Below are 18,149 nucleotides of genomic sequence, written 5' to 3'. Positions count from 1 at the left end.
GCCAGGCCATTGGCGCCGTCTGTTTGACGAAGCGGAACATTTCCTTCTCTGACTCCCCAGGAATGTCGCACAGCGAGTAGTCATCTTGACAGAGCGACATTCCTCCAGCCCGCTTAATTATGCCACAAGAATTGCTAAATTGCTTCTGGGACTGGCAACTACAGCACAGGACACCGTTAGCAACTACACTGACTGGGAAACCTACCGCAGAGAGGGTTCGCTCGCACATGAGACAATTTTCGTTGACAACTTTATTTTCTCTGGCTAATCTGTAGTCCACCCGTAGCTTCTCTAAACGACGTTCAAATTGTCAACACCGACTAAACACTGCGTCGTCACTTTCATGTGCTGACCTCTTCACTTGCCTAGATAGTGCACTTTCATCGACCTTTCGGGACATCCCCTTGATGTAAACTAAGTTATCTGGCAGACCGGTGCATTAGTTTTATGTATGGGACCGTAGTATAAATGTCGCGCTCTGGCCACACCCTGAACTTTTTTCTGGCCCCGATAAGCTCGTACGATAGGAAGAAAGAGAGGAGACATTGGCGACATTGTCATCGTTTGGTAGTTCCACCACACCACTACGGGCATTTGCCTGTGAAACAAGATCTGTGGAGTTTGCCATGTTCTACGCGACTGCGAAACAAAGGAACAGTTCCTCGCAACTACTGACAGATCGGCAACCACAGGCCAATTTCACCGGTTTAGAGGCGTTGGAGCCCCAATGTCGCGAGCATGTCCTTTCCTGTTTGAGATATATAATTTCAGGCGCATCATCTGGCGGGACGACATTTCACTTGTCTGCACTCACGTGATTGTAATCAGTGTATGCCTACGAAACACAGTGGTGGCAATTTTGTCTGCCTACGACGTTGGAAATAAAGTCACCCGTTGTGGAAGTAAGTGGATAACACAAACTATAGCCTAGAACTGAATACAGTATACCTTTTCCATAGAACGAGTACACCATGATAGAATACAGAAAGAGATGACGTCACATGACTCGGGGCACGTGAAAAACCCTTACTTATCTGCCTACACAGTACTGTGATCTGCACTACATACATTAGCTGTTTTAATCACATATCACAGAATTAGGCAGGCCTAGAAAGTTGGAGAAATCTATAAAGGGTACATTTATCAGATTGACCTTGCACCATTTCCAACGACTTATACTCGCGAGTAAGCGTGAAGTGTTTTCCGACACGTGACGTAGCATTTATCGGGATTTCGGCAGTTTATTCCATACCACTGAAACTTGTTCGTGGAGTCACGCTCCCTACTCAGTATACGCATTAACCACTATTGTATTCGTAGCAACCAAGCTTTGTCTAACGATTTTCTTCAAGAAACGGCATCCCGTCGTTTTCCACCAACATTCATACTTTCATTCATATACCAAAATTTTCATTTTCTCGCACAGAACTGGAAGCACCTTGTAGTTGCACAATTGGAAATAAGCAGTTCATACATTGCAAGCTTAGTGCCCATCAAAGCAACCTCGCATATTAATCACAAGAATGCCCCCACCATCATCGCCGAATAGTCCGGAAGGCGATGCATCCACATCTAGACCGGCTCCAAGTGTGCGGCCGCATGGTCTCCTCTCTCAAATATCAGTTCATGCTGAAGGAAATTCACCCACTGAGTCATTACCAGAACGTGGTCTAGCCATTTCAGCTGGATCGGCACCGTCATCATCTCCAACCGAATCAGCATCTTCTTCCACATCTGCACTAGCTATAGCACCAGCTGAAAACCAGCTCCCACCACCTGACCCTTGGCCTCGTATTATTTCCACACAGCGTCGAGATTTGCTTTCTAGATTATCTTCGGCACCTCCAGTATTTGTGGCCACTGACGATGCCCGACTACTCAACTACTACAGGCGACTCCTGGATTTTCGTCGCAGCAACAACAACGATAGCAATAGCAACAATAATCGTAGTCTGAACACATCTAACCGTGGATCTTTGTTGAACTCAATCAACGTGATTTCTGACTACATTTACAGAACTACGCCAGACGACAGTAATGATACCAATGAATATAACGAAACCAGCCAAATACCAGCTTCTCTGAATCAAACAGGGCAAGACCCCAGTGAAATATTTCGTAACAGGATGAGAGACCATACCACTGATGTCAGTCGTATCCAACTGAACTACGAAAGACTCATGGAAAGCGTAGTAGCGAGATTGGAAAGCACAAACCGATCTGCTATATATAGAGATCCACCATCTTTGGCCCTTTCTCAGGGAACACAGAATGCGTTGGATTTCCTCAGAATAAGACACCAGGCTAGAGAAATTTCTGATTCTCAGTATGAGGCACAACAGAGAGGTGTACTAGAACGCGATCGCCAATTACAGGTACGATACGGCAGAGATCCTCAGACTAATGGACCATACATTAGTATGGTGTCGCTGATGGTAACTTCACAGACAGCAGAGTTGCGCCTACAGTTGGCTCAAGGTGAAATATCCGCAGAACAATATCGTAATGATACTGATGTAATGACGGCATTTTCTATTGGATACTGGGACAACAGTACGTTCAGTCCTAGAAACATACCTGTCAATCGCATTCCTGAACAGTTGCGAAATTTAGACTCTGTGCTGTCTAGTCCAGATACAGAAATAACCCATCTTTATGATGATACCAATTCTCAAAGCGTTGGAGCATACACCGAGAGTTATAGGCTTACAGACGATCCAGCTTCCAATGTGCGGGAGTCAGACCTATCCTATGTAGATGATAACGACGACGAAGACGAAGAAATGGACGACGACGATGACGATGATGAAGATGAAGAGGAGGGCTTGCTTAATGAGTTTGAAAACGAGTCTGATGAATACTATTTTGGATACGATGAGAGACCATTCCGTTCGAGAGAGGAAACTTCCGTTGGTCAACCGCGAAACGAAGAAAGCTTGAGATCAGACATTCAATCCAACGAGCGATTGCTATTGTCTCTGGCTCGTCAGAATTATGCCAATGTAAATACTCTAGTTCTGGCCAGGGGACGTCCTATTGATCTCTATTTCAATCTTGACAGTGACAACTTGTCTGGTGTCCCTTTGCGTAGACAGAATGCAATTCGTGTCGGGCATGTAACGAAGGAAGACTTGAAAGACAAAAGGAAACTGCAGCGCGCCAGCGATAACATCAAGGAATTGCTCAATAACGAGGCAAAGGTCTTGCAACATGATATCAGCAGGATCATCTCTGGAATAAAAAATATGCGTACCTTTCAAGGTGAGTCTCCGTTGTTTGTGCGTTGTCCTGAGGACGATACGAGAAACTTTCGCAACATGTTTTATTCGAAATTGAGTTCATACCGTAGCGAAGCGATATTTCCGAATTTGGAAACCTTTATGGATGAATATTTACACAAGAGAAAGCACCACTGGCTTTGGCAGAAGGAAAAGAAAGACAAACAGAAAGCAATTCAAAGGGGGTATAAGCGGAAAGCATCCACAGGAAGATCTTTGCTTTCGTTACTGATCAAGAATGAACGTAAAGTGAAGAGACGTAAAGTAAAATCTACTATTGTTGAAGATGAACAAATATCTTTCTTAAACAAGGAATTGAAAACCACTAACCCGAACAAATCCTCCATACTTGTTTCTACTCAAGAAAAGGAGCATATCTTGAATGTTCAATTCTGTTCAGCCTTCCAGTCAGGATCTACTTTCAATGTCCGTACCATGGATGATGATATAGACAACTGTGAACTAGTCTTATCCAATGTTGACTACGAAAATAAAAATATATTCGGTTTCTTCAGGATTTTTGAAACCGTCGATGCTACCAAGTCGTACTACCAGCAGGTTACAAATTTGGTTCATTATCTCTGTGGGTACGATAGCAACTCTAGTTCTCTACCAAGAAGCGCCAGTCTTCTCAGAAAACTAAACATATTGAATAGGTTGGGAAATGATAAGCGTGTCACTTTACCCAGTGGGAACCTCTCAGATGGTTCGTCAGTTATCCCTATTGAAGGATACATTATTGATTTCATGACAAATGACTTACGGTTTTTGAAGTCTCCCAAATTGGATAGTAAAATCGTGTTCAGGAGTTCGGTAGCCACCAAAATGAAATCAAGTCGCATTAGAATCCAACTTCTTGAATGGATGAGAATTCAACCATTTGTACAGTTCAAGGAGTCCTATTTCTTGAAGTTTTTGAATGAAACTAACAAGAATTTATTACAATTTCCTAAGTCTAAAGCACCAAGAATGCAAAAATCCGAAGCACTACATATGACAAAAGAATTCAGATCAAACATATACGAGTTGACAAAGGACTTCCCATGGGACGAAGACGCATCCATTCCAGTTTGGGAAGAGCAGAAGGCTGCCAGACAGTTTGGACCACGTAAATACCGAGATTTTTTTATGGATGATTGGGAGAGAAACTTGGCCCACAGATTGAGCGAGCAATTGACTAGGGACGATTCAGCTTCGTTGGTTAACATACAATTGAACTACATCTTGTTCACTTTAAAGGTTGACATTATTGAATATTTGAATACTGTAATTGAGTGTTATCTCCAGAAAAGCAGCATGCCTACTGAAGTTAGAGATGCCTACAACAATGTTTTCGAGAAGATACTCACGGAAGAAGAGGATAAGAGGGATGCTGACAGAGAAAGTCAAGTTACCACTCTAATTTGCTCCTTGAATAGAAAGACTAGAGAAATGGAAATCCACAATACTCTGCCATTCTTGCGAAACGATACAATGGGCAGGAGGCCGGTCAACATCGTCAACATACATGCCAGTCCACAAACATTGAATGATATTGTTCGTGCACAGTTGATGAGAGACGACTCTGAGTTGTTTTCTGCCAATGTGCCAGCATGTTTAACGGCCTTTATCAATAGGAGAGAATCGTTCAGAAACCCAAACGAAGAATTGGCAGAGACAATGTTATTTGGAACTTATAAGAAAGATATCTGGGGTAACAGGCTGGGAGGAGGAAACCCCAGCTATAGCATGGTATAGGATTCTTGTCTGGAGCCGGGCTAGGGTTTAATGGTTATAAGGTAATTCATAAAATATATAAATGTATTGAAATATATTTTCAGGTATATACATAAAGACACTTGTAAAAGCATAGTAGTGAGTTCACTATTTACATTGATTTTGATCGTTAGTCATAATAGGGCAGTTACCAGAATCCCCAGCCTCCTCTACCCTCTATCCGGTCCTTTCTCTTCTTATTAAAGAAATCTTTACGACATTCCTTATAAGCGTCAAAGAAATCCTGACATACAAGTTTGTCGTCTTGGTTTCTCAAAATGCAATTCAAGGAAGCCTGTCTACTTTCTTCGCACGGATCGTAGTACTTCGAAGGCTCCTTATGGGTCCATTTGTACTTGTGTCTGTGGTTCTCGGGATTGTCGGGATAGAACTTGAACTTTTCAACTCCCCCCTTGGTGAAGTCTACTTTGTCTTTGTCTGTTTCCACATAGTCTGAGTCTATTGGTTCTGGCTTGTTAGGAACTGCTTCTTTGGCTACAGTCAGAGTATCAGCGTCGGTCCCCTTGATTGGCTCTGACATAGTTTTCAAGATGAATATTATAGTATAAGGAGAATAGTCGAATACACAATGAAATTGTCAAATCTTCCCAGCACTTAAGATCAATCTGCTGGACAAGTTGTCACAAGAAGTATAGAGGGTTTGAGATCCACATACAGTCCAGAGAGAATACTTTCCCAAAAGTTCCTGCATACATTCACGATGCCTTACAAAGCTATACTGATTCAGTGAATAATTAATTCTGGCAGAACAAGCAAGACTGATAAAGGTTGAAGTTCTAAAAGTCACAGCTAGACCAACAAAATGTCGGAGAACAACCCCGTCAAGTATCTTGCGGACTCAGATACTGAGTGCCAGAGATGCAAGGCAGTACCTGCTGTGCTCATCACTAGAAAGGAAGCCTTCTGCAAGAACTGCTTTATTCGTTTCATCAGGGGAAAACAGAGAAAACTGATGATCGACGAACGTTATAAGGTAAAATACGGTGCTGTTCAAGAGAAGATTGGTCAACAGAAAGTTTTGTTGGCTCTTTCGGGTGGAGTCTCTTCTCTTGTTCTCACAGATGTAGTAGCTTCATTATTACAAGAACAAATAGAAAGTCACAAGGGAAGAATGGGATTTGAGCTTGTGCTTTTGAATATCGATGAATTCGAGTTGGAGTCACTTAACAAGCGCATAGAGGAGATCTTGCCCATTTTGGTGGAAAGATATGCCCCAGTCAATATACAATACAAAGTACTTTCCATAGAGTCTTTCTTGATAGACCGGGCCATGATTCAGAAAGTACTACTCAATAAAGATTTCACTGCTATTGCTCAAAGATTATCTGACGAACAAAACAAGTACACCGTTGCTGACATGCTCAAGTTGTGTCCCAACAAATCTTCCATGGAAGACTTACTCACCGTGATCTACGAAGAGCTCATACTCAGAACAGCATTTATAGAGAACTGTGAAACCATAATATATGGTCACAGCATGACCCGCATAGCGAATGAGATCTTAGCATTAACGGTCAGGGGAAGAGGTTCCTCGGTCTACAAAGCCATAGCTGACCACACAGTTCAATTTATGGATAAAGAATTCACCATCTTGTTCCCATTAAGAGACGTTCTCTTCGCCGAGATAATAGCATATGCCGACTTGATCGAATTAAACAAACTCGAGGTCAAAAGCACCATCGTCAAGTCTAAGATCACTAAGAACTTAACCATTAGAGATTTGACTACAAACTACTTCAGCCACTTGGACGCGACTGGATACGCTTCTACCGCTTCGACTGTGGTCAAAACAGGCGAGAAGCTTGGAGCTCCGCAGTTCAAGCATTCTTATGGTCGCTGCCAGATCTGCGGAGTAGAAATCTACCAAGATCCAAAGGAATGGCTCAGACGTATCACTGTCAATGATGCAGCACCTATAGAGACAGAAGAAGAACAGGAATACGTCAACCTCTACAAAGAAGCCTTGAGCTCTTCTGAAACATTAGACACCGAAAACACCCATCCTGTCAATATTTGTTATGGATGCATCGTAACCTTGAGTGGAGCAAAACAGGATACTGCATTTGTATGGCCGTTGAAAGACAAAGACACCAACGTGACCAGCCACTTTGCTGATGGTCATGTCTATAAGTTTGACGAAAAGCACGAAGACAAGAAAGTACTTGACGAGTACATACTCACCGACGATGAAGAGTAGATAAATAGAAAGTATGCATAGACGTAATTAAGAATACATAAGGTGTGAGACAAATAGAAGTGAATCACGGATTTTTTTAATGTAGTGGCATACATTGAACGTACTAACCCATATAAACAGCTATAAAATAGAGATAAAGGCCATTATGAATATTAATTTTGCACCCAATTTTTAGTATAAAAAGGGCTGCCGCGTGCAAGAGAAAAAGATGGAGAGCAAACAAAGAGAATAGTTCCATGCCGCAGTACTTAAGAGCACATTTGTTCTCTGAAGGTCTCGCTAACATAAATTCCATACTTAACATATTTTTTATATACACAGACTTCTATTGATCTTTTCATAATTCTCCTTACTGTTCCATAAACTTGATTCATACAATTCAGTTATATTTATACTTTCCCCAATGATAAGGAGCCCTTAGATCCAGAAACCATACCAAAATGTATTCTCCGAATTTGTTTCCTTCGGACTTGTACACTCTCTGGAATCAAGATGTACATCGTCGCAGCGCTCGCTTTGAAAGCGAGAAGACGATTATTACTAGCAATGGCAATGGCAACATCAACGGTAGCGGAAGTATCGTACCACAACATCATAACCAGAGCCACAATGCCCGAGCGAATTCAGATCAGCTAGCAACCGAAAACAGACGCTATCTCCGGCTGCTCTTTGCTCCTCCATTACTGGCGTATACGGCCGAGTATCCTGGAGCCAGCTCGGTCCAGCTCGATTATCTCATCCAGAGCACTTCCACATCCAAAGCTCATGCGCTTACGACGACGCCGTTGACCCAGCTGAAAGTAGATCAACTCGAACGGATCCGAAACACGGGTTACAATACCATACGGCCAATAGGGATAGATCGCACAATGGAAGAAATCGACTACGAGCATGCCAGTTCGTATAACACTCAAGACCATGCGTATGATGAGGGTCTGTTAATCCACACGGCCGAGAATAATCTAACTGAAACTAGTGGAAACATCGCTACCGGAGGGCTTTCTTTTAACCAGCAGTTAGACACCACAGGAGAAGTAGACCATGACAGTGTCGTATTTGACGGAGAGGTATCATTATCAGAAGAAGGTATAGACGAAGATGACGATGACGATGAAGACGAGGAGGAAGCGAATGATATTCTACAAGAACTGACGGAACCTGAAGAAGATTTCCTACGTAGATCTAGTAGGTTTAGACTACTTCTGGAAGAGCCAGGGTATAGAGATACACTTGAAGATGAGGGATTCATGGCAGACGAGGTCGAATACCAGGACGACCACAGTCTTAATGCTGATGGGAACCAGTTCATGTTCATAAACAGTGGAACAACGAATGCCACGACCAACACCACAGCTACAGTGGTCTCGTCAAACAACATGAATTCTGGAAGAAGTGCTACGACTAATGCTACGACAATATCAAGTCCATTACAATTGCATCTGAATTCTCATGCTTATTCATTAAATCGTATCGACGAAAACCACCAGGATGAGAACGAAATTGAGAACGAAATCGGAAATGAAAACGAAATCGGACATGAAAACGAAGATGTCACTCAAAACGAAGACAACGATCAAAACAACTCGTACGTCGACATGGTGGTTGATGCTAGCTAATTAAAAGTCTATTTATACTGTAGAGTGATTCGGCAAGACTATGTTTTTGATACTATCCACTTTGGCCGATTGTAAATGTATAGCTGGGATCATCCATTTTCCACACGAACATCTAGAACCTCTCCAACTGTAGCCCCCTACCTTTGCAATACACTTTGGGCACATAAACTTGCCTTCCAACTCGCCTTTTTCTAGTTCTTCTTTCATCCATGTCAAGGGTTCAGCCAAGAAATGGTGCGAACAGTTAGAGCTGGCCTCTTGCACTGAAATGATTCTACGAGAGTTAGGAGCTTTCTTGATGAATTGAGATTGGCGAGATTCAGCATCAGGATGCTCGTGGTTTTCAATCTGACCACCAACGGCCAATACTTGACGACATCTTTTGCACCTCAATTCGTAATTTTTATCTGCTTCCAGAAGCTGCTGCTGCAGTTTTGGTTTGAAAAGGTCCATATCTCTCAATGTAGCACCAGTAGGATCTAAGCTAAGTTGGTTGTTGATGACGAATTCTCTGTACAAGTCGTTCGAAGAGTCGACTTTCAAATCCATTTCCTTGTAGAGCTTCAACTGCTCCATGAAGCCATCGTTGGGCTGTGCTTCTGGCACCTTCCGTGTGACGGCATGCATTGCTTGTTCCAAAGTCAAATTGTACTTCTTCATGAGATATGCTACAACTACAGTTACAGAACGGGATACTCCTTGTGAACAATGAACTAGAACGCATCTCAGGTGCTTCTTTGGATCTGTCGACTCTTTAAACAAACCTTCTTCGATGAAATCGTAGGCTGAATCAAAGTATTCTAGTAAATTCGACGTTTCCTCGTCGGTGACTTCGATTTGCTTGTGCTCATAGTCTTTAAGATACTCTTGGGGTAAAGGACCTGGAACCACAGAAAGTATATGGGAGATGCTGTATTTTGTCTTTAAATCTATGCTATTGTTGATGGGCTCTATAGATGAGAGGTATACTCCTCCAAGAATACGAACCACCATTGTTGTTCGTGGTTTAAGATGAAGAAAACTGAGATCAAGATGGATATTCTGGCTCATCCCATCGATTTTTCAGCTATTGAATTTTCGCAGCGATGCTGCACCAGGAAAAATTCTGTACACAGTGAATATTGAAGTTGGAATATTGCAACCATTTAATTGAATAGATTACAGAAGGGATAAATGGGAGTATTTTGGGCAATGAGAAGACATACGGTCACGCTTGCATTGACTTTGAGGTTCTGTCATTTTAGGGCCATTTCTGATGTATTTGTGTCCTAGTGTGTATAAGCATGTTGCTGTTGAGGCATCTAGAATTCAGCATTATGAGAACAAGCTTATTCTTTCCGAACAAAATATCAAAGTATACTACTAAATAATTCCTGGAACTCGATCATTTTGCTATTACCTAAAAGTCAGAAATGAGGTAAATGAATACTAGGAAAGTATCAGAAATAGTTAAATTTTACATTTTTGGCACAAATACAAAGAACACAGTTAACGAAGAGGGAAGGCAAAGAAACTTAAGAGAGAACCGTCCCAATTCTACATCAACAACCCAACAAACGAAACAACTTCTTAGTAAGCCAAAGAATAGAAGAATCCAAAGTCCGAAAATATAGGCTAGCGAGCCACTACTGTTTCGGAGCGACTCTACATGCCAAGTCTTATTTTGTGGGGCACATATCGGAAGCAAGATGTTAGGATTCCTCACTGCTTCAAATGCTAGGAATGTTAGAAAACAACTCCGAGAACAAGAAATGCCAACCGCAAACTGCCCCGCATCGAGATCAGACCAGGCCAGGCGATTGTATTATTACGTGGTGCAACTGAATAGTCAAAGTTAGGCAACTTCACCAAACGAATTACAGAGACAAGCGAATTCTATATATGTTGTGGTGGTACCCCACCCCCGCACTTTTAAATTCTAACAAGCGATTATGGAAAAAATATCTGTGCCCACCTTATTATTGCCAGGTTGCGAGATTCAGTAATAGGGATTGTCCGGATAACCAGCCCTGGGTCAGGTTGTGGCAGCGAAGAGAGACTCCTATTGCTTCGACACCGACATTTGTCGCTCTGAATTATCATTGACAGTGGCCTGGCTGGGTGCAGATTGTGCCTGGCGTATTCTTTTTTCAAGAGCCGAAGACGTACCGATAAACACCGCAGACGACCAAAAACGCCAATGGCACCATTTCTACCCGAATAACGTTGCAGTTTGGGTTTGTGCCCACACTTCGGAGTGTTGTTAGCTTTTCGGGACCCGGAATATGTGACGGCAGGAAGATGAAGTTACACAATGCTGGAAACAGGACGTCGTTCCGAAACAGACCAGCACAACAATAACAGGAGGTGTGCCAGAGACAGCCAACCAATGGGCTAACGGTAGCCGAATGCTTGTCAAAACGACTCCACAACGAAAACAACCACTGCCATCCACACAACTTGGACAGAAGGAAATCCCAGGTCCGGCTGCTGTGGAATCACATTCACTTCGGCACAAATAATATATCCTTGGAAACCTGCCCACACATAAGACTAAAAGTGCAGTCCTACACAGATCCGTACTCCGAAATCTGGGGAATTGCCAGAAAATTTTTCAGCGTGCTGCTAGCAATTTCATTGGACCACTGGCACTCCAGCCACGGACAACCAGATAAGACAATAGGTTCACATGTGGGTGGCCGTCGACTCCTTCCGTGGGTTCTTTGTGTTTTCCATAGGAGTGGCACGGACTCCTGTAAGAGACATGGAATTGACACAGAATAGACATGGCAGGATGGAAAATTGAAATAAAGACAGAAACTGAAGTCCAAAATTCCCAATTCTTCGTGGTGGTGATTCGGTAGACAAGACCGTCCATGCAACTCCGTGACCACCGCTTTGTCCAGTATTAACCCAGATCTCTCATGCCTGGCTCCGAGGGATGGTACAATTGCCGGCCCCCACACGACCTGAAGCTAATGGCCGTGTGATTCCGGGAGATTCGACAACATTTGATTGGTGCTGGCATGTAGGCTGCCTGCACACATCGTCTTGTCACCACCCATTACGTAGTGGATTGTCTAGCTAAAGTACAGACCGTTCTTCACGGAACAGGCTTTGTGCTATGAGCCAAATTACAGTAATAAAATAATATCGGCCTCCATCAGGTCCTCCAAACATATAAATAATTTGTAATTCCCGTCTTTTTTTCGGGGCTCCATCAGAATTCTTTTTCTTTTTCCTCCTTCAGTTATCAATCTTTGTATTGTTTTCTACTTAGTTATCATGTCTGCCTTCAGATCTATTCAAAAGTCTTCGACCTTGGCCAAGAAGGCTGCCTTCTCCAGTGTCAGAACCTATGCCACTGCTGAGCCAGTATGTATAGCCATTCAGAGCCCAGTCCATGTCTAGCAGATGTCCTTCTGTGGATCACTCTGTTAGAGGAGCCTGGCAATCTCTTTGTGCTAGCTTTGTTTTCGGCATTCACCACGAATGCCTCTGAAGAATTGCTAGGCATTGAGCTCGTAACGTACTCGTTTTCATATACTAACGTTTCCCACTATAGACCTTGAAGGCCAGATTGGCCGAAATCTTGCCAGAAAAGGCTGAAGAAGTCAAGCAATTGAAGAAGGAATATGGTAAGACCGTATGTATCACCTATTTGTATATACTATTAACCGACCCATCGTGCCATTCGGCTACCCTACGTCTAGTTGAAAGGGAGAACAAAAAAGCATGATCCCAGGCATCTGGTTGCAGTTCTACTAATTTATCGCGACCTCTGAAAATTTCGGCATCTCCGAAATGTGAGCCACAAAATGTGCCGAGATGTCAGACATTCCAGCACCACAAAGTGAACAGAAAAATGTGCCAATTCGTCTAGTATTTGGGATGGCCATCTCATCTCAACCCAGGCTAGCGCATCTGGTGCGGTTTCTGGTCAATGGGGGTGTTAAAGCAGATTGTCTGCATCATGTTTTGCTTCAGCGTCAGTGTGAAAATTTTTGTCCTCTGTTATTTTCTAGACAGGTCGTAATTTTTTCTGTCCGCTGTGAGGTCCTCGGACTTTATGTGCCATGAGGTGAAATATGCTTTTGTGCATGTACTGCATGCACGAACTTGTGGGGGTGGGGCATTAATGGGGAAAGTGTGTTTTGGATTAAATACTAACAATTGCAGGTTATCGGTGAAGTCTTGTTGGAGCAAGCTTACGGTGGTATGCGTGGTATCAAGGGTTTGGTTTGGGAAGGTTCCGTCTTGGACCCAATCGAAGGTATCCGTTTCAGAGGTAGAACCATCCCAGACATCCAAAAGGAATTGCCAAAGGCTCCAGGTGGTGAAGAACCATTGCCAGAAGCTTTGTTCTGGTTGTTGTTGACCGGTGAAGTTCCAACCGAAGCTCAAACCAGAGCTTTGTCTGAAGAATTGGCTGCCAGATCTGCCTTGCCAAAGCACGTTGAAGACTTGATCGACAGATCTCCTTCTCACTTGCACCCAATGGCTCAATTCTCCATTGCCGTCACTGCTTTGGAATCTGAATCTCAATTCGCCAAGGCCTACGCCAAGGGTGTCAACAAGTCTGAATACTGGAAATACACCTACGAAGACTCCATTGAATTGTTGGCCAAGTTGCCAAACATCGCTGCCAAGATCTACAGAAACGTCTTCCACGACGGTAAGTTGCCAGCCCAGATCGACTCCAAGTTGGATTACGGTGCCAACTTGTCCAACTTGTTGGGTTTCGGTGGTAACCAAGAATTCGTTGAGTTGATGAGATTGTATTTGACCATCCACTCTGACCACGAAGGTGGTAACGTTTCTGCCCACACCACCCACTTGGTTGGTTCGGCTTTGTCTTCTCCATTCTTGTCATTGGCTGCCGGTTTGAACGGTTTGGCTGGTCCATTGCACGGAAGAGCCAACCAAGAAGTCTTGGAATGGTTGTTCAAGTTGAGAGACGAATTGCACGGTGACTACTCCAAGGAAAACATTGAAAAGTACTTGTGGGAAACCCTTAACGCCGGTAGAGTCGTTCCAGGTTACGGTCACGCTGTCTTGAGAAAGACCGACCCAAGATACACTGCCCAGAGAGAATTTGCTCTCAAGCACATGCCAGACTACGAATTGTTCAAGTTGGTCTCTAACATCTACGAAGTCGCTCCAGGTGTCTTGACCAAGCACGGTAAGACCAAGAACCCATGGCCAAATGTGGACTCGCACTCCGGTGTCTTGTTGCAATACTACGGTTTGACCGAAGAATCTTTCTACACTGTCTTGTTCGGTGTCTCAAGAGCCTTTGGTGTCTTGCCACAATTGATTCTCGACCGTGGTATCGGTTTGCCAATTGAAAGACCAAAGTCCTTCTCCACCGAAAAGTACATTGAGTTAGTCAAGAACATTAAGAACTAGATCCAGTTGGCTATGAGAAGACGAGACATGGTTTAAGTTATTTTCTTTTATTTATTATGTTTTATTTATTTATTGCTCCTTGCTGCTAAATTTATTTACAGTTGCGTTGCCCAGATGGGCCAGCTCCAAAAATGTGAAGCTACGTAGTTATGTTCTCGATATAGTTATATGTATAAAGAAAGAATACTTGTACAAGACCGAGTAGATTCTATAGATTAAGTTGGGACTCTCGCCTATAGGCTACTGGCAAGAGGTGCTGGAAAAACCCATGCCGCAGTACACTGAAAAATTCTTCAAATATGCGATTCTGACTCTTTCATTGTCAACCTGTATGTAGAGACCGGTTTTCCTTTGGACTTATATAGGGACATGGATTTGGTCCTTATACTAATCACTGAAGAGCTATTTAATTCTATTTAACTAGTATAAATTCAATTAGGTTTACATACTAATCTTGCCCTATAATTTTATTGGGTGTTTTAACAAGTTATGGCTAGGGAATACCAACAATTCTCTTGGGCACTTGTACACGTCCAATCCGAGGCTACCAGCCTCGGAAACCATTTTCCAGTAATCCTGTATTCTAATTTTCATCACATTGCAAAATAGTAGTTAAATTCAGCAACAGCAACGCTAAAAACTTCGAAGGTATCTGGTAAGAACGATGCTTCGCTGTATAGGGCTGGTGAGACTGCTCTCAACAGGTCCTCGTTGTTTGCAGAAAGTCAACTATTCCAATACTCTCCATCTCCCTAAAACCAGCTTTGGACCCAAGATCCCAAAAAACGAGGCTAGGGATGAACTTATAAAGACTACAAGTCAAGACTTGTATGAGTGGCAAGTTAAGAATAAAGAGAACAGACCCTCTTTCACACTACACGATGGCCCTCCTTATGCGAATGGGGATTTACACTTGGGACATGCCCTTAATAAGATTCTCAAGGACATCATCAATAGATTTGAGTTGATCCATAATAATTCCGTAATCAACTATCGCCCGGGGTGGGATTGTCACGGTCTTCCAATTGAAATGAAGGCAACGAACTTGGAGGCGGAAATTAAGAAGAATTTAGAAAAGAACAAGAAAAAGAAAAAAATCAACAACAAGAACAAACATAATGAACCAGAACCAACTTTGGAATCCGCAACTAAACTTCTGGCATCTGAAATCCGTGCAGCTTGTAGGCAATTGGCTAACAAAGAAATTGACAGTCAGCGTAACCAATTCAAGGAGTTTGCCATAATGGCAGATTTTGATAATCCATATATCACGATGTCTCATGATTATGAGATCAACCAGCTTCGTGTGTTTAAAAAGCTCATGGAAAACGGATTGCTTTCCAGACAGTTGAAACCAGTATGGTGGGGATGTGAAACTGAAACAGCTTTAGCTGAGGCGGAGTTGGAATACAATAACGACCACAAGTCTGTAGCTATACATGTAAAATTTCCAGTAGTGTCAAGTGTGATATATCAGACGTTGCGTGATAATTTCAAAATTGGGGTAAACGAACAAGACCTCAACTTGAAGTTACTCATATGGACCTCGACTCCATGGACAATTCCAGCAAATAGAGCTGTATGCGTGAACAACGATCTTGATTACACTTTAGTGCACAATAAGATAACCAATGAATATTTGTTTGTTGGAGTGCCATTGGTTAATGAGGTTTTGGCATTGAATGATAATTTCGAAAGTGTTGGAGAGTCAGTTATATTCAGAGGCAATGATTTAGTTGGCTTGGAATACATCAACCCTGCTTCAAAGGATGGTGTACATCATCCAGTTATCCACGGATCTCATGTTGTTTCTTCAGCTGGTTCTGGACTTGTTCATACCGCTCCAGCTCATGGTGGAGAAGATTTTATTATTGGCAAGAACCATGGTTTAGACGTAAGATCTTCAGTAAATGGACAGGGAAGATATATTGCTGACAATATTCCTGTTGGTTTCCACTCATTGGCTAAACATAAGGTAACAGATTCAGAAACAATCAGAAAATGTATTGGCATATTAGACGAGAATGGTATGATTTTCAATATCAACAAAACTTTCAAGCACTCCTATCCCTACGATTGGAGATCAAAGACTCCAGTCATCCAGAGATCCACGCCACAATGGTTTGTCAATGTAGAAAAGATTAAACCTACGGCAATAGAAGCTCTCGAAAAGGTAAAATTCTATCCTGAGTCAGGCAAGAATAGATTGCCACTGTTCATCAGAAATAGAAACGAATGGTGCATATCAAGACAAAGAACATGGGGTGTACCATTGCCAATAGTGTACAATAGAAATTCAGGCGAACCCGTAGAAGATATCGAAACAGTTGACTACATTATTCATAGAATGGATGAATTTGGTACTGATGAATGGTTTTCTTCAGAAGATGATATTTCAAGATGGTTGCCCGAAGAATACAAACTGAGCGGCAAAGAATATGTCAAGGGACAAGATACTATGGATGTGTGGTTTGATTCAGGAACATCCTGGACTACATTGAACAAGGATATCGAATCTTCCTTCAGATCTGAAACTCCATTGGCCAACATCTACCTTGAAGGAAGTGACCAACATAGAGGCTGGTTCCAATCATCCTTATTGAACAAGATCATTGCCTCTGGTGTTAATGGCAATGATTTCTTGCCCGTCGCTCCATTCACCAAGATCATAACGCACGGATTCACATTGGATAGCAAAAATGAGAAGATGTCAAAATCCAAAGGAAATATCATTTCTCCCAGGCATGCCATTGAAGGTGGAGGAAAACCACTTTTACCAGCATTAGGTACCGACGGTTTGAGATTATGGGTTGCGTCTTCTAACTATAATGCCGATGTAAGTGTTGGAAGTGAAGTGTTAAGCAGAGTCTTTGAGAATATGAAGAAATTGAGAGTGACTTTCAAGTACTTGTTAGGCAATCTTAATGACTTTAGAGAGCCAGTGGACTATAATAATTTAAACCCATTGGATAAGTACGCGCTTTCTAAGCTTTACAAGTTGGAAACGTCTTGCATTGAACATTATAAGGAGCACAACTTTTCCAGAGTTGTGAGTGAAGTCAACCACCATATGAATGTGATCTTGAGTTCGTTATATTTCGACATTTCGAAAGACTGCCTTTACACTGACTCTAAGAATTCTGTGAGACGAAGAAGTATTCAAACCGTATTGAAAGAAATCTTAAGAGTCTACATTGGTTTACTTGCTCCCATTCAACCCATATTGACACAGGAAGTATGGGAAGAGTACCGTAGGTTCTTCGACGTCAAGGAGAGTTCTCCATTTATGGTGGGAGGCTGGCACAATTTCTACAAGTTGCAAGACCAATTCTTGAATGAGCAAATCGAATCTGAGTTCCAGTTGATTTGGGAGCTCAGAGACCAAGTCTATAAGCAAATGGAACAGCTCAGACTCGACGGCATCTACAAGAACAAATTGGAAACTCAGGTAAACATTGCATTCAACGGAGAGAAGACCAAGTTAGAGGACATTTTACGCGCACACGCATTGTTCTTGGACGATTACTTCTTAGTCTCGAAAGCTACAGTAGGACAATTGGAAGCTGATCCAAAATACGAGAGCAAAACCACGGTCGAAGTGAACGGCGAATCTGTAAATATCCAAATCAGCCCATCTCCTGGAGCCAAATGTCCCAGGTGCTGGAAGTTCACTTCTGTAGTGGAGGACAAATTGTGCCAGAAGTGTGACACAGTAGTGAACCACTAACAACTGTACATAGATTTGATTTATCAGGCTGTATATAAGCATTTTGTAAATAGATGCCTGAATAGATTTATCCCCTAAGAAGGATGAGATTGTATTTCTATAATCAGAAAACGTAAATAGTGGTTTGCCATATATTTGCATTTTATTTGGTATGGAGGTGGATGTGT

General features: G+C 42.4%; 6 protein-coding genes across 6 annotated transcripts; 4 read left to right on the top strand and 2 right to left on the bottom strand. All coding sequences in view use genetic code 12, as the record gives it.

Annotated features, from left to right (window-relative positions):
- Nucleotides 1-3,170: 3,170 nt before the first annotated feature.
- Nucleotides 3,171-4,739, top strand: PICST_16628 (predicted protein; the record flags this gene model as incomplete). Its single annotated transcript, XM_001386692.1, has 2 exons — nucleotides 3,171-3,502; nucleotides 3,536-4,739. Coding segments are annotated over 2 exons (1,536 nt in total), but the record flags the coding sequence as incomplete, so codon positions are not given.
- A 442-nt stretch (nucleotides 4,740-5,181) lies between these two features.
- PICST_50222 (predicted protein) lies at nucleotides 5,182-5,574 on the bottom strand (the record flags this gene model as incomplete). The annotated part of the gene is made up of 1 exon (XM_001386507.1): nucleotides 5,182-5,574. One exon carries the CDS (start codon nucleotides 5,572-5,574, stop codon nucleotides 5,182-5,184), a length of 393 nt encoding a protein of 130 aa, XP_001386544.2.
- A 282-nt stretch (nucleotides 5,575-5,856) lies between these two features.
- On the top strand, nucleotides 5,857-7,251 carry PICST_50402 (predicted protein; the record flags this gene model as incomplete). The annotated part of the gene is made up of 2 exons (XM_001386691.1): nucleotides 5,857-7,149; nucleotides 7,198-7,251. 2 exons carry the CDS (start codon nucleotides 5,857-5,859, stop codon nucleotides 7,249-7,251), a joined length of 1,347 nt encoding a protein of 448 aa, XP_001386728.2.
- Nucleotides 7,252-8,692: 1,441 nt separating this feature from the next.
- YVH1 (nitrogen starvation-induced protein phosphatase) lies at nucleotides 8,693-9,875 on the bottom strand. The gene has a single exon (XM_001386506.1). The coding sequence runs from the start codon at nucleotides 9,858-9,860 to the stop codon at nucleotides 8,880-8,882; it is 981 nt and encodes a 326-aa protein (XP_001386543.2). The 5' UTR covers nucleotides 9,861-9,875; the 3' UTR covers nucleotides 8,693-8,879.
- A 2,225-nt stretch (nucleotides 9,876-12,100) lies between these two features.
- On the top strand, nucleotides 12,101-14,448 carry CIT1 (citrate synthase (CISY)). The gene is made up of 3 exons (XM_001386690.1): nucleotides 12,101-12,221; nucleotides 12,412-12,492; nucleotides 13,026-14,448. The coding sequence occupies exons 1-3, from the start codon at nucleotides 12,132-12,134 to the stop codon at nucleotides 14,253-14,255; spliced, it is 1,401 nt and encodes a 466-aa protein (XP_001386727.1). The 5' UTR covers nucleotides 12,101-12,131; the 3' UTR covers nucleotides 14,256-14,448.
- A 471-nt stretch (nucleotides 14,449-14,919) lies between these two features.
- On the top strand, nucleotides 14,920-17,982 carry ISM1 (isoleucine-tRNA ligase; the record flags this gene model as incomplete). Its single annotated transcript, XM_001386689.1, has 2 exons — nucleotides 14,920-15,271; nucleotides 15,383-17,982. The coding sequence occupies 2 exons, from the start codon at nucleotides 14,920-14,922 to the stop codon at nucleotides 17,980-17,982; spliced, it is 2,952 nt and encodes a 983-aa protein (XP_001386726.2).
- Between the last annotated feature and the right edge of the window lie 167 nt (nucleotides 17,983-18,149).

Source organism: Scheffersomyces stipitis, chromosome 8 (assembly GCF_000209165.1).
Source record: "Scheffersomyces stipitis CBS 6054 chromosome 8, complete sequence".
Classification (NCBI taxonomy): Eukaryota; Fungi; Ascomycota; class Pichiomycetes; order Serinales; family Debaryomycetaceae; genus Scheffersomyces; species Scheffersomyces stipitis.
Note: the sequence above shows the minus strand (reverse complement) of the source record. Positions and strands in the feature narration are given on the sequence as shown.